Source organism: Polypterus senegalus, chromosome 5 (genome assembly GCF_016835505.1).
Source record: "Polypterus senegalus isolate Bchr_013 chromosome 5, ASM1683550v1, whole genome shotgun sequence".
NCBI lineage: Eukaryota > Metazoa > Chordata > Cladistia > Polypteriformes > Polypteridae > Polypterus > Polypterus senegalus.
The window spans coordinates 188,353,905-188,366,900 of NC_053158.1; the positions used below are offsets into that span (position 1 = coordinate 188,353,905).

General features: G+C 42.4%; 1 protein-coding gene across 2 annotated transcripts in view; it reads left to right on the forward strand.

Moving 5' to 3' along the window:
* The window catches only part of ppp1r16a (protein phosphatase 1, regulatory subunit 16A), a 180,008-nt gene that overhangs the window by 53,435 nt on the left and 113,577 nt on the right, over positions 1–12,996 (forward strand). For both annotated transcript variants that reach the window (XM_039753803.1, XM_039753804.1), the window contains exon 2: positions 2,617–3,922. In XM_039753803.1, the coding sequence (XP_039609737.1) occupies positions 3,679–3,922 (244 nt within the window). In that variant the 5' untranslated portion in view covers positions 2,617–3,678. The remainder of the gene's footprint in view (positions 1–2,616; positions 3,923–12,996) is intronic.

Consider the following 12,996-nt stretch of genomic DNA (forward strand, 5'->3'; position numbering starts at 1 on the left):
TTAACCGATAAAACTGAAGAGTTAGACCGAGCACTGGGAGCGTTTCAGTTTGTTGCGACTGTACTGAGGAGTGCAGCCTTTACTGAGAGGCACAACCTGCTGTTAAATGTTGTCACTCAAATTCATATACTCTGCCTTCAGACCCCTTCACTTTTTTCATCTTTTGTTGTGCAGCAGCCTTGTCCTAAAATCATTTAAATTCATTTTTTTTCCCTTTACTCCACCAGAATAACAAAGTGAAAACAGGCTTCTGGAATTTTTTGCAAATTTATTAAAACAAAAAAAAAAAAACAATATTTTAATGGCAATGACCCCTTCCACGGGAATTATAGCCTTGAATCTTCTTGGTTTGATACAACAAGCTTCACACACTTGAATTTGGGGATTTTGTACCATTCTTCTCTGCAGATCTTCTCTCAATATCTGTCATGTTGGATGGAGAGTGTCACTGGAAAGCTGATTTCAGGTCTCTCCAGAGCTGTTTGATTGGGTTCAAGTCTGGGCTCTTTCTGGACTACTTAAGGACATTGTCCCTAAGTCACCGCTGAGTGCCAAGTCATTGCTTTATGCTTAGGGTCATTTTCCTGTTGGGAAGCGAACATTCAGCCCAGTCTGATGTCCAGAGCGCACTGCAGCAGAGTTTCATTACCTATATCTTTGTCCTTTGCTCTGTTCAGCTTTCTCTTGACCCTAACTAGTCTCCCTGTCCCCAAGAGCATGATGCTGCCATCTCCATGCTTCACCATTAGAATGGTATTTCAGTTGTAATGTACCTTGTTTCCTCCAGACATGTTCTTTAAAATTAAGGCCAAATCATTTAATCGTGGCTTTCTCTGATCGGAGAATCTTATTTCTCACAGTCTGAGGAGTCCTTTAGTTGCCTGTTTTTGCAAACTTCAAGCGGGTTTCCATATGTCTTTTCCTGAGGAGAGGTTTCTGTCTGTCTGCTCAGCCACAAAGCTCAGATTGATGGAATGTTGCATTGATAATTGTCCTTTTGGAAGTTTCTCCCAGCACACCTAGAGTGACCATCAGGTTACCTTTCTTCACCTAACTGGCTAGTTTGTAGGAAGAGTCGTGGTTGTTCCAAACTTATTTCCGTTTAAGACTTATGGAGGTCACTGTTCTTTAAGACTTGGCTTTTTCTGGGAACCAGGGACTTTTTAGAAACTCAGGAACCTTTGTAACATTCCTACTGCAGGAACTTTTTTTTTCCAATGTGAAAAAAGTTGATTGGACATGTTTTGGAAAGGCACACACCTGTCTATAGAAGGTCCCACAGTTGACAGTTCATGTCAGAGCACAAACCAAGCATGAAGTCAAAGGAATTGTAGGTAGACCTCCGAGACAGGATTGTCTCGAAGCACAAATCTGGGGAAGGTTACAGAAAAATGTCTGCTGCTTTGAAGGTCCCAATGACCACAGTGGCCTCCATCATCCGTAAGTGGAAGAAGTTGAAAACCACCAGGACTCTTCCTAGAGCTGGCCGGCCATCTAAACTGAGCGATCGGGGGAGAAGAGCCTTAGTCAGGGAGGTGACCAAGAACCCGATGGTCACTCTGTCAGAGCTCCAGAGGTCCTCTGTGGAGAGAGGAGAACCTTCCACAAGGACAACCATTTGTGCAGTAATCCACCAATCAGGCCTGTATGGTAAAGTGGCCAGGCGGAAGCCACTCCTTAGTAAAAGGCACATGGCAGCTTGCCTGGAGTTTGCCAAAAGGCACCTGAAGGACTCTCAGACCATGAGAAACAAAGTTCTCTGGTCTGATGAGACAAAGATTGAACTCTTTGGTGTAAATGCCAGGCGTCACGTTTGGAGGAAACCAGGCACCGCTCATCATCAGGCCAATACCATCCCTACAGTGAAGCATGGTGGTGGCAGCATCATGCTGTGGGGATGTTTTTCAGCGGCAGGAACTGGGAGACTAGTCAGGATAAAGGGAAAGTTGACTGCAGCAATGTACAGAGACATCCTGGATGAAAACCTGCTCCAGAGCGCTCTTGACCTCAGACTGGGGCGACGGTTCACCTTTCAGCAGGACAACGACCCTAAGCACACAGCCAAGATATCAAAGGAGAGGCTTCAGGACAACTCTGTGAATGTCCTTGAGTGGCCCAGCCAGAGCTCAGACTTGAATCCAATTGAACATCTCTGGAGAGATCTTAAAATGGCTGTGCACCGACGCTTCCCATCCAACCTGATGGAGCTTGAGAGGTGCTGCAAAGAGGAATGGGCGAAACTGGCCAAGGATAGGTGTGCCAAACTTGTGGCATCATATTCAAAAAGACTTGAGGCTGTAATTGCTGCCAAAGGTGCATCAACAAAATATTGCGCAAAGGCTGTGAATACTTATGTACATGTGATTTCTCAGTTTTTTTATTTTTAATAAATTTGCAAAAACCTCAAGTAAACTTTTTTCACGTTTTCATTATGGGGTGTTGTGTGTAGAATTCTGAGAAAAAAAATGAATTTAATCCATTTTGGAATAAGGCTGTAACATAACAAAATGTGGAAAAAGTGATGCGCTGTGAATACTTTTAGGATGCACTGTACTTTTGTTGCTTGCTAGCAGTCACCTCATTTTAATGTCATGGCTTTCGTTTTTTTGTTTTCAGGTTGCTGACCAGATTTCCAGTTGAGCTCAGGCTTGGATGGGCTTTGTCTGCTGGTGCTACAAGACACCGAGAAAGCCCGTTATCACTGAAATAAAAGCATCCTGAGGGGCGCTCTACCAAGATGGACATCAGCTTTCTCCTTCCATAGGATGGCATTTCCAGACAGCTTGTTATAGCAACAACTAGCTGTGGACTGAAACAACACCAGCTATTTTTTTTTTTTTTTAACCGAGGCTTTTTTTTTCCCTTCAAATTGCTTGATTTGGCTCACGTACAAAGTTTCCACATCCCTCCCAGCTGTCGGTGTCCTCCAGTGTGTGGAGTAATCAGACAGATAGTACTCAAGCCAAGGAGTCAGGAGGATATGGCTGCCTCAGACCGGAACCTTCCCAATGGCTCGTGGCTTGACGCAGATAGCTGTCAATATGCATCCTGAAACAATTAGAGCGCCATTGAACGGAGACTCCACTTCAGGAAACGTCAGACTTTTTAAATACGTCCCTTGAGGGAATGAAGAATGTCATGTATTTGTGCAGTCGGAGCATTGTAAGTTGAATATTTCAAATTTTAATTTATAACGAGATTCAGTTGAAGAAGATATTTTAAGCACATTTCCATCTCTGGAATTTAATTAAGCAGGGAATTTCTACTAAAATAATCCGGATTGTATGTAATGCTTTAAAGAAGTGTGATGACCTGATTGTACTTGATTTAAATTATGCAGCCCCCAGCATAACTTCAGTATTGTTTTGACTATTAATGGACATTCTCAAGATTCGGGATGTTGCCAGTCGGTGGCAGTGCATGAGGTGGAGGTGACCTTCATCCAAGCCTTAATTCTATGGACATATCCTTTACTGAAAAGAATACCTCTCCTGTGTTTTTTTTTTACCAATGCCCTCGCCACCAGTGGAATTACACCTGTCCTCCAAACGCAATGTCTCTCACATGAACTGATGTACTTTCACCACACACTGGAGCTCCACAAGATGGTTGTTACGGAGTGACTCGCTCGTTTTGGTAGAAAAGCCTGAAACAAACATTGTGAGAGCTGAAAGTGCTATGGCGGAGCATACTGACCTGTTGGCAGAGATGCAGGCTGTTAGCCGCATGACCACTGCCGAGAGACTTAAACATGCCCAGAAACGTAGAACGCAGCAGCTTAAAGTATGGGCTCAGATGGAAAAGGAAGCCTCTCAGAAGGACAAGGAAAAGCGCAAAAGCAAGGTGAAAAAGAGCCGGCGGGTAGTTTTCCCTGACAGTATCACCTTGCTGGAGGCTGCCACCAGAAACGATGTGGAAGAAGGTAAGCTGCTAGTTCTTTCAATTTAAATGATGTTTTGTGTGTTCCTGCAGTTGTTGGATTTGTTTTGATTTAGGGTGATTGCTAAACTACCTTATGAAGGGACATTCTATGGGAGACGGGGAGAGGATGACTCTTGGTCGAGAAGGGGTCAGACCCTGATTGGATCTGTGTGGTGCCCTGATGTCCACAGCCTTCTGTACCAGCTCCTGTCGGGACATCTAGTTGTCATGACTGAGAAGTGCCAGCGGAGCAATGAGATACACAGGCAGACGTGGTAGTGCAAAACTCAAGAAGAGGTCATTTATTAAAACAAGTGCAGCCTTTTCAACATAATGTTGGAATGCACTTCTTTATATAAATGCATTCAGTGCTCTGTCAGGTGGGATCACACACATTATGTTAAAAGCAAGAGAATCAAAAACATTTTTAAAAATCACAATCCCTAGCGCTTCATGCTTGCAAACAACAGGTCCAGTGATTGCCACTCCTTCTGCACAGTGCATCAGGAATTGATAAACAGCACCCTAGCATCCCAGTTCATTCTCTATTTGTTCAATGGGTCTTCCACTGGTCTGCCACAGCAAACAAAACATCCCTTATCTCTTGATTCCACGATGCCTTTCTATTCCGCTCTCCCTCAGGCAATAAATACTCTACAAGACGCTTAACTAATAGATAGATAGATAGATACTTTATTAATCCCAAAGGGAAATTCACATAATCCAGCAGCAGTATACTGATACAAAAAACAATATTAAATTAAATAGAAATAAAAATGCATATAAAAGCAGACAATAACTTTAAATAATGTTAGCATTTACTCCCCCGGATGGAATTGAAGAGTCGGTTGGAGGAACGATCTTCTCAGTCAGTCAGTGGAGCAGGATGGTGACAGCAGTCTGTCACTGAAGCTACTCCTCTGCATGGAGATGACACTGTTCAGTGGATGCAGTGGATTCTTCATGATTGACAGGAGTTTGCTTAGTGCCCGTCGCTCTGCCACAGATGTTAAACTGTCCAACTTTAATCCTACAATAGAGCCTGCCTTCTTAACAAGTTTGTCCAGGCGTGAGGCGTCTTTCATCTTTATGCTGCCTCCCCAGCACACCACCGCGTAGAAGAGGGCACTCGCCACAACCGTCTGGTAGAACATCTGCAGCATCTTATTGCAGATGTTGAAGGATGCCAACCTTCTCAGAAAGTATAGTTGGCTCTGACCTTTCTTACACAGAGCATCAGTATTGGCAGTCCAGTCCAATTTGTCATCTAGCTGCACTCCCAGATATTTATAGGTCTGCACCCTCTGCACACAGTCACCTCTGATGATCACGGGGTCCAGGAGGGGCCTGGGCCTCCTAAAATCCACCACTAGCTCCTTGGTCTTGCTGGTGTTAAGGTGTAAGTGGTTTGAGTCGCACCATTTAACAAAGTCTTTGATTAGCCTCCTGTACTCCTCCTCCTGCCCACTCCTGATGCAGCCCACAATAGCAGTGTCATCAGCGAATTTGTGCACGTGGCAGGACTCCGAGTCATATTGGAAGTCTGATGTGTGTTGGCTGAACAGGACCGGAGAAAGTACAGTCCCCTGCGGCGCCATTATGTTGCTGACCACAATGTCAGACCTGCAGTTCCCAAGACACACATATTAAGGTCTGTTCTGTAAGATAGTCCACAATCCATGCCACCAGGTGTGAGTCTACTCCCATCTCAGTCAGTCTCTAAGGAGCAGAGGTTGGATGGTGTTGAAGGCTCTAGAGAAGTCCAAAAACACAATTCTTACAGCACCACTGCCTCTGTCCAAGTGGGAGAGGGATCGGTGTAGCATATAGATGATGGCATCCTCCACTCCCACCTTCTCCTGATCTAATCTAATCTGCACCAGGATAAGGACTAATGTACGTGTTTTTCACGGGCACACCATTGCTTTAGTCACCCTCACAGCCACACTTGTGTCCATGCGTGTAACTGCCAGCAATCTACTGCCACCTCCATGATGCGCTCAACAAGCACCAGCCATAATGCCCCCCTCTCCATCCATTATATTGCATCAGTCTTCTGAACTCCAAATAATTGATCGCAAAAGTATTGACCCCCTTCAAGTCAGTTTTTTAATAGACACACTTTTGGCAGGCATGACAGCCTTGAGTCATGTGTGCGCAGGTCTCTTATCATTTTTGCACTTCTGCAATCTGCCATGTTTTCCTCATTCTTCTTTGCAAAACTGCTGATCGTGAGTGAACAGCCTTTTTGAAGTCCAAACACAGATTTTCATTTGGATTGAGATCTGGACTCTGAGACAGCACCTTCAAGACATTAACATTGTGTTTTTTAGGTCATTCTTTATAGGTTTGGCTCTATGCTTTGGGTTGTTGTCTTGCTGCAAAACAAATCTTTTCCCAAGGTACAGATTTTTTGCAAACCGCATCTGTTTTTTCTCCAGGTTTTCCCCACATTCTGCTACTTTCATTTTACCCTCACAAGCTTTTCAGGGTCTGCTGCACAGAAGCATTCCCATAGTTTAATGTTGCGACCACCATGATTCATAGCATGGATGATGTGTTTTTGATGGTGTGCAGTACACAGAAATGGTGTTTAGTGTGATGGGCAAGAAGCTACATTTTAGTCTCATCAGACCACAGAACCTTCTTCCGGCTGACATCAGAGTCTCATATGTGTCTTCTAGCGAACCAAGATGTCATGTGTGTTTTTTCTCTTGCCACTCTCCCAAAAATCTGTGACTGGTGTAGCAGCAGTTATTGTTTGCACAGTCTTTCCAATATCAGGAACTGTAGCTTGTAATTCCTTCAGCATTCTCCGAGGTCTCATGGTGGTCTCGCTCACTAGTGCTCTTCTTGTGCAGTCACTCAGTTTTGGTGGAAGGCCAATTCTAAGCAGATTTAGAACTGTGCAAATACTCTTTACACTTCCTAATGAATGATTTAACTGGACTCCAAGGGATATTCAGTGACTTGAGCCTTCATCCCTTGACATGTGATTTTCAATTCCCTTTTTATGGAGTTGCTTGGAGTGTTCTTTTGTCTTCCTTGTGTAGGTTAGGTCATCATACTGACTCACAACAAGTTGGACAGTCCGGACACAGGTGCATTTATACCACTATCAATTTAAACCCCTGAACTACAGATAGGTGATCTCCAGTCTGTAACTTCTAAAACCAACTGGCTACACCGATGATAATTTAGGTGTGTTGTATTAATGGGGATGGGTGGTGCAGTGGTAGTGCTGCTGCCTCACGGTGCGGAGACTAGGGTCTGTGTCCCGGGTTCTCCCTGCATGGAATTTGCAAGTTCTTCCTGCGTCTGCGTGGTTTTCCTTTTAGTACTCTGGTTTCCTCCCATCGTCCAAAGACCTTCAAGTTTGGTGAATTGTATAAATTTGCTAAATTGGCCCTGATGTGTATCTGGTGGTTGGCCTTGCGCCCTGTCCAGGGTTTGTTCCTGCCTTGCACCCTATGCTAGCTGGCATAGGCTTCAGAAGACCCCTGCGACCTTGTTCAGGACTAAACAGGTTAGAAAATCACATTAACAGGTGTGAATTCTCAAGAGATCGATTATTTTGTATTTTATATTTGTTATTAACGTAGACCAAATTGCAGAAATCTGTTTTCATTTTGAAATCAAAGTGTATTTTTCTGTTGATCAATGTCAAAAGTCCTCTATGGTTCAGTGTTGTATAACAATAAAATGTGAACATTTCCAAAGGGCTGAATACTTCTAACTCTTTCAGTGCGGCTGTTGACTTTTGTCAGAATTCAGGGATAGAGGATGGTAATCGGCTGTAAACGGTGGCAAAACTCTCCTTTCCGTTTTAGTTTGCTAGAAGGAAAGTTAGCTTTGCTGATTTGACCTTGATTTCCTGCTCGTGCATGAGTAGCAAAGAGCAAACAACCTCTAAAATGGCATCAACATCCAGTGAGAGATCAATGCGAATGCACAAAACAAAATACCACGTGGATGAAGTTTCACGTGTTATTGCTGAATCGGGCTTGTCAGACTCTGATTTTGAAGCAAGTGATCTGAAGATGAGATCAAAAATGAGGTACTGGCATCAGCTGAATGGTCCCCGGCTGATCGTCGTGCTGAACACGTTTGTGTAGCTGATGCGCTTATGGCAATGTTTGTCTGGGAGGACCGCCACTTACAATGACAAGAGGTGTAAATCAGATTGTGTCACAGTGCAACTGCCACCAACACTCACCAGGCCCACAAAGACAGCTAAGTAGCCGGCCTGCTGCACATTCCTGCTGGCCATTGAGCTGCCCCTCAGCAGCCGCCAGAAACCACAAATAGGTGGCAACAGCAGCCGCAGCACACAGCGACAGACGTTTTATGTTTGTTTATGTGTGAAACTATTGCTTTTTGTGCTTTTCAGAAAACTGAGCATTGAATATTGAATATTGAATGAATATTCAGCCCTCAAAGAGTTATTAATAGGCACATCTGTCTGTCTGTCATTAATTAATTATATTTATGCAGCACTTTTTGAACTCTGTTAAGAGTGTTTTATACTGACAGTGGGGAACTCATTTAATTATAGCCAATGCGTAACATCCACCTGGATGATGCAACATCAGCCACTCTTGCTCAAGAGAGATTTTTAGCCAGTAAGAGACTGGGGATGATTAGTGGCCCAAATGCCCTTGTGGTGGTGAGCAATTTACCCAGGACATCCAGGGATCTTTTATGACCACAGAGAGTAAGGTCCTCACTTTTATGTCTCATCATAAGGATGGCACCATTTTTACAAATTTATCTATCAGTCTGTCTGATAGTGCCTTTCATTGTCTGTCTGTCTGTTATATAGTCAGTCAGTCAGTCAGTTTCCAACCCACTATATCCTAACACACGGTCACGGGGGCCTGCTGGAGCCAATCCCAGCCAACACAGGGCTCTAGGCAGGAACAAATCCCGGGCAGGGCGCCAGCCCACCACAGGGCACACACACACACAAAGCACAATTTAGGATCGCCAATGCACCTAACCTGCATGTCTTTGGACTGAGGAAACCAGAGTACCCGGAGGAAGCCCACGCAGACACGGGGAGAACATGCAAACTCCACGCAGGAAGGACCTGGGAAGTGAACCTTGGTCTCTTAACTGTGAGGAGGCAGCGCTATCACTGTGCCACCATGCCGCCCCTGTCGGTCTTTTTATTATATAATGGCTTTCATATCTATCTATCTATCTATCTATCTATCTATCTATCTATCATATAGTGCGTTATCTATCTATCTATTTATTATTATATAGTCTCTTTCATATCTATCTATCTATCTATCTATCTATCTATCTATCTATCTATCTATCTATCTATCTATCTATCTATCTATCTATCTATCTATCTATCTATCTATCTATCATATAGTCTCTTTCATATCTATCTATCTATCTATCTATCTATCTATCTATCTATCATATAGTCTCTTTCATATCTATCTATCTATCTATCTATCTATCTATCTATCTATCTATCTATCTATCTATCTATCTATCTATCTATCTATTATATAGTCTCTTTCATATCTATCTATCTATCTATCTATCTATCTATCTATCTATCTATCTATCTATCTATCTATCTATTATATAGTCTCTTTCATATCTATCTATCTATCTATCTATCTATCTATCTATCTATCTATCTATCTATCTATCTATCTATCTAGTTTTTTGACTCAAAGTAACAGTTTCCCTTGTAATGAGCGACACTGATAAATGGGTGTACTTTCATGAGAAACATTCTTAATCTGAAATTGGTTTTCTGGGAACACATTTAATACTCTGATGAGGACCACTATGAAGCAGTCTGTTGAGGGAGAACAATCAATGTTTTATTTTCACAAGTTCTGTGACTTGGTGAAAAAGCTACCATAAAGAGGGTGGGATGGTTCTGATGAGAGCCCATCTGAAAATAGTTGGATGAAGGGATTGTTAATAGATTATTTTTTAGACTTTGGTGACATGATTTGAATTTGAATCCGAGGACTGTTAGGTAGTGTTTGCTTTCTGAATTTGGCTTTGCTATTAATATGAGATTTATTGCAAAGAGCTCTGGCACGCTTGTAGAATTACTTGCTTGTACAGAGAGAATTTTCAGCAGACGTTTGTGGGAAGGCTGCCACTGCAGGAGCTCGGCTTTTTGGCACAGCTGTATACTTCCTTAATAAACCAAAAATGCTAATATTCTGTGAGGGCTTGTCTGGGCTTGTATGTTTCTCCGAAGTTATTTTCTCATTTTCTGGAAACCTCCGGTGATACACTGACTGTTAGTGGAAATGTTATTTGAAAAAGGCTAAGAGTAACACATCCCAAATTAGATGGGCCTGTTTTGTGCTCACTTCAGATAGTGCAGAAGTTTTTTGACCATTTTCAAGAATTTCAGGGTTTGTGTAAAACTATTTTTTTTGGTATTTTCATAAATTTTGCCATTCTTTCCCATTTTCATTGCAAGGTTTAAATGGTTTTCTTCATAGATAATGTGATTGCAAAATGAGAGCTCCATTTCCTCCTTTTAAATTAAGGGTTTCCAGTCCAAACATAGGATTGTTTGCTTTGCGGTAAAATTACATATTTCAGCTGTAGCAGAAAATGAAGGACAAGAGTTGTAATTAGGTATGCGCTCGGGAGAACTTGCTCGCTATGTGAGAAGGAAACAATGTACGGGCTGAAATAGATTTCATTTTTCACACTGGATAAGATAATAGTTTTTTATTCTCAGTAAGTATTTCTCTTTCCGCCCACGTCTAAAGACATTCTTGCTAGGTTAATTGTGAACTTGCATTAATGAGTGAGTGTGTGTGTGCACTTGTTCAGGTTCCTTTCTTGCACCTAATACTGCCTCTTCCCGTGGTGTTATAAATGGAATAAGTCGATTCAAGAAAAGGATGGACGAACATTCACATAACCACTCACTGGGCAAATTATTAGGAACACAGTCTTTACTAAGAGTTGCACTCAAAACAGCCTCAGTTCTTCGTGGCATGGTATTCCCAAGATGTGGAAAACATTCCTTTGGGATTTGGATCTGACATGATTGCATCACACAGCTTCTGTATATTGGCACATTCGTGCTGCAAATCTCCTGTTCTCCCACTTTCCAAAGGTGTTTGATCGTTTTCGGTTTTGTCGAGTAGGAAGGCCACTGAAGAAAACTCAACTCATTGCCATGTTCATGAAGCCAGTTTGAGATTACATATGCTTTGTGACACGGTGCGTTATCATGCTGCAAGTGGCCATTAGAAGTTAGGTAAATTGTGGCCATGAAATGATGCCCATGCTCAGCAACTATACCCACATAGGCTGTAGTATTCAAACAATGATTGATTGGTATTAACATGCCCAAAGTGTGCCAAGAAAGCCCCCATGACCATCCTGGAATGTTGACACAAGGCAAGTTAGATTCATGCTGTTGGAGCCAAATTCTGACCTCACCATCTGTGTGGCTCCTTCCATGAAAACCCTAAATACAAAGAGGACTGTTTGACTTATGTTAGGTGATTGCCCAGAAGGGACTGGGCGGTCTCTTGGTCTGGAACCCCTACAGATTTTATTTTTTTCTCCAGCCTTTGGAGTTTTTTTGTTTTTTCTGTCCACCCTGGCCATCGGACCTTACTTTTATTCTATGTTAATTAATGTTGACTTATGTTTATTTTTTATTGTGTCTTCTATTTTTCTATTCATTTTGTAAAGCACTTTGAGCTACATTTTTGTTGTATGAATATGTGCTATATAAATAAATGTTGATTGATTGATTGATTGGCTCAACAGAATTTTGAGATTCATCAGACCAAGCTATGTTTTCCTAGTCTTCAACTGTTCAGTTTTGGTAAGCCTCGGCCCACTCCAGTTTTAGCTTTCTGTTCTAGGCTGGCAGGGGTGGAACCCGAAGTGGTCTTCTTTAGTTTGTTTTCTTATTGTGTCTTTTATTTTTCTATTCTTTATTATGTAAAGCACTTTGAGCTACTGTTTGTATGAAAATGCGCTATATAAATAAATGTTATTGTTGTTGTTCTGCTGTTGTAGCAAGTTCTGACTCCACAGTAGTACAGAGTGGTTATCTTTCTCGAGTCTTTCTGCCATCTCGAACCAGTCTTGCCTTTCAACAACATGGTGTTTCTGTGTGTTGAACTTCTCCTCGCTGAATGGTTTTTTTTTTTGTTTTTCGCAGCATTCTGAGTAAACTTTAGAGATTGTTGTGTGCATAAATCCCAAGAGATCAGTAGTTGCAGAAATACTCAAACCAGCTCATCTCAGACCAACAATCATTCCACTGTCTAAATCAATGAGATCACTTTTTTCCCCATTCTGGACTTTGATGTGAACATTAAATGAAGCTCCTGACCGGAATCTGCATGATTTTATGCATTGCATTACTGAAATGTGATTGGTTGATTAGATAATTGCATGGATAATCAGGTATACAGGTGTTCCTAATAATTTGCCCAGTAAATGTGTACACGGTGGGCACCACGGAGCACACCAGCCTCCCAAACTGACACAAATAGACAAAAACAACAACAACATTTATTTATATAGCACATTTTCATACAAACAGTAGCTCAAAGTGCTTTACATATTAAAGAATAGAAAATGAAAGACACAATTATAAGACAAAATAAATCAACATTAATTAACATCGAATAAGAGTAAGGTTCAATGGCCAGGGGGGACAGACGCCAGGCACAAGTCCAGAACACACAAAGGCTTTATTCAGTGGGAAATGCTCCCTACTAATACACAGTGTAAATGCACCAGTCAGCACAGAAAATAAAGCACATAGCTCTTTTCTTCTCTTATTTCTCCTTCCGCCTTCACTCCTCCAGCAAGCTTCATCATCCTCCTCCCGGCTCTGGCTCACCAAATGAAGACAGGTGGATCCTTTTATGCTGCGCCTGGGACCACTTCAGGTGCCCCATCAGCATTATCTGAAAGTACTTCCAGGTATGGTGGAAGCCCAAAGTAGGCCACTGCAGCTTCCCCTGGTGGCCCCCACAGAACCCAACAGGGCTGTGTCAAATTCCAACTCCCATAGAGCCCTGTATGAATCCGAGGCACTGC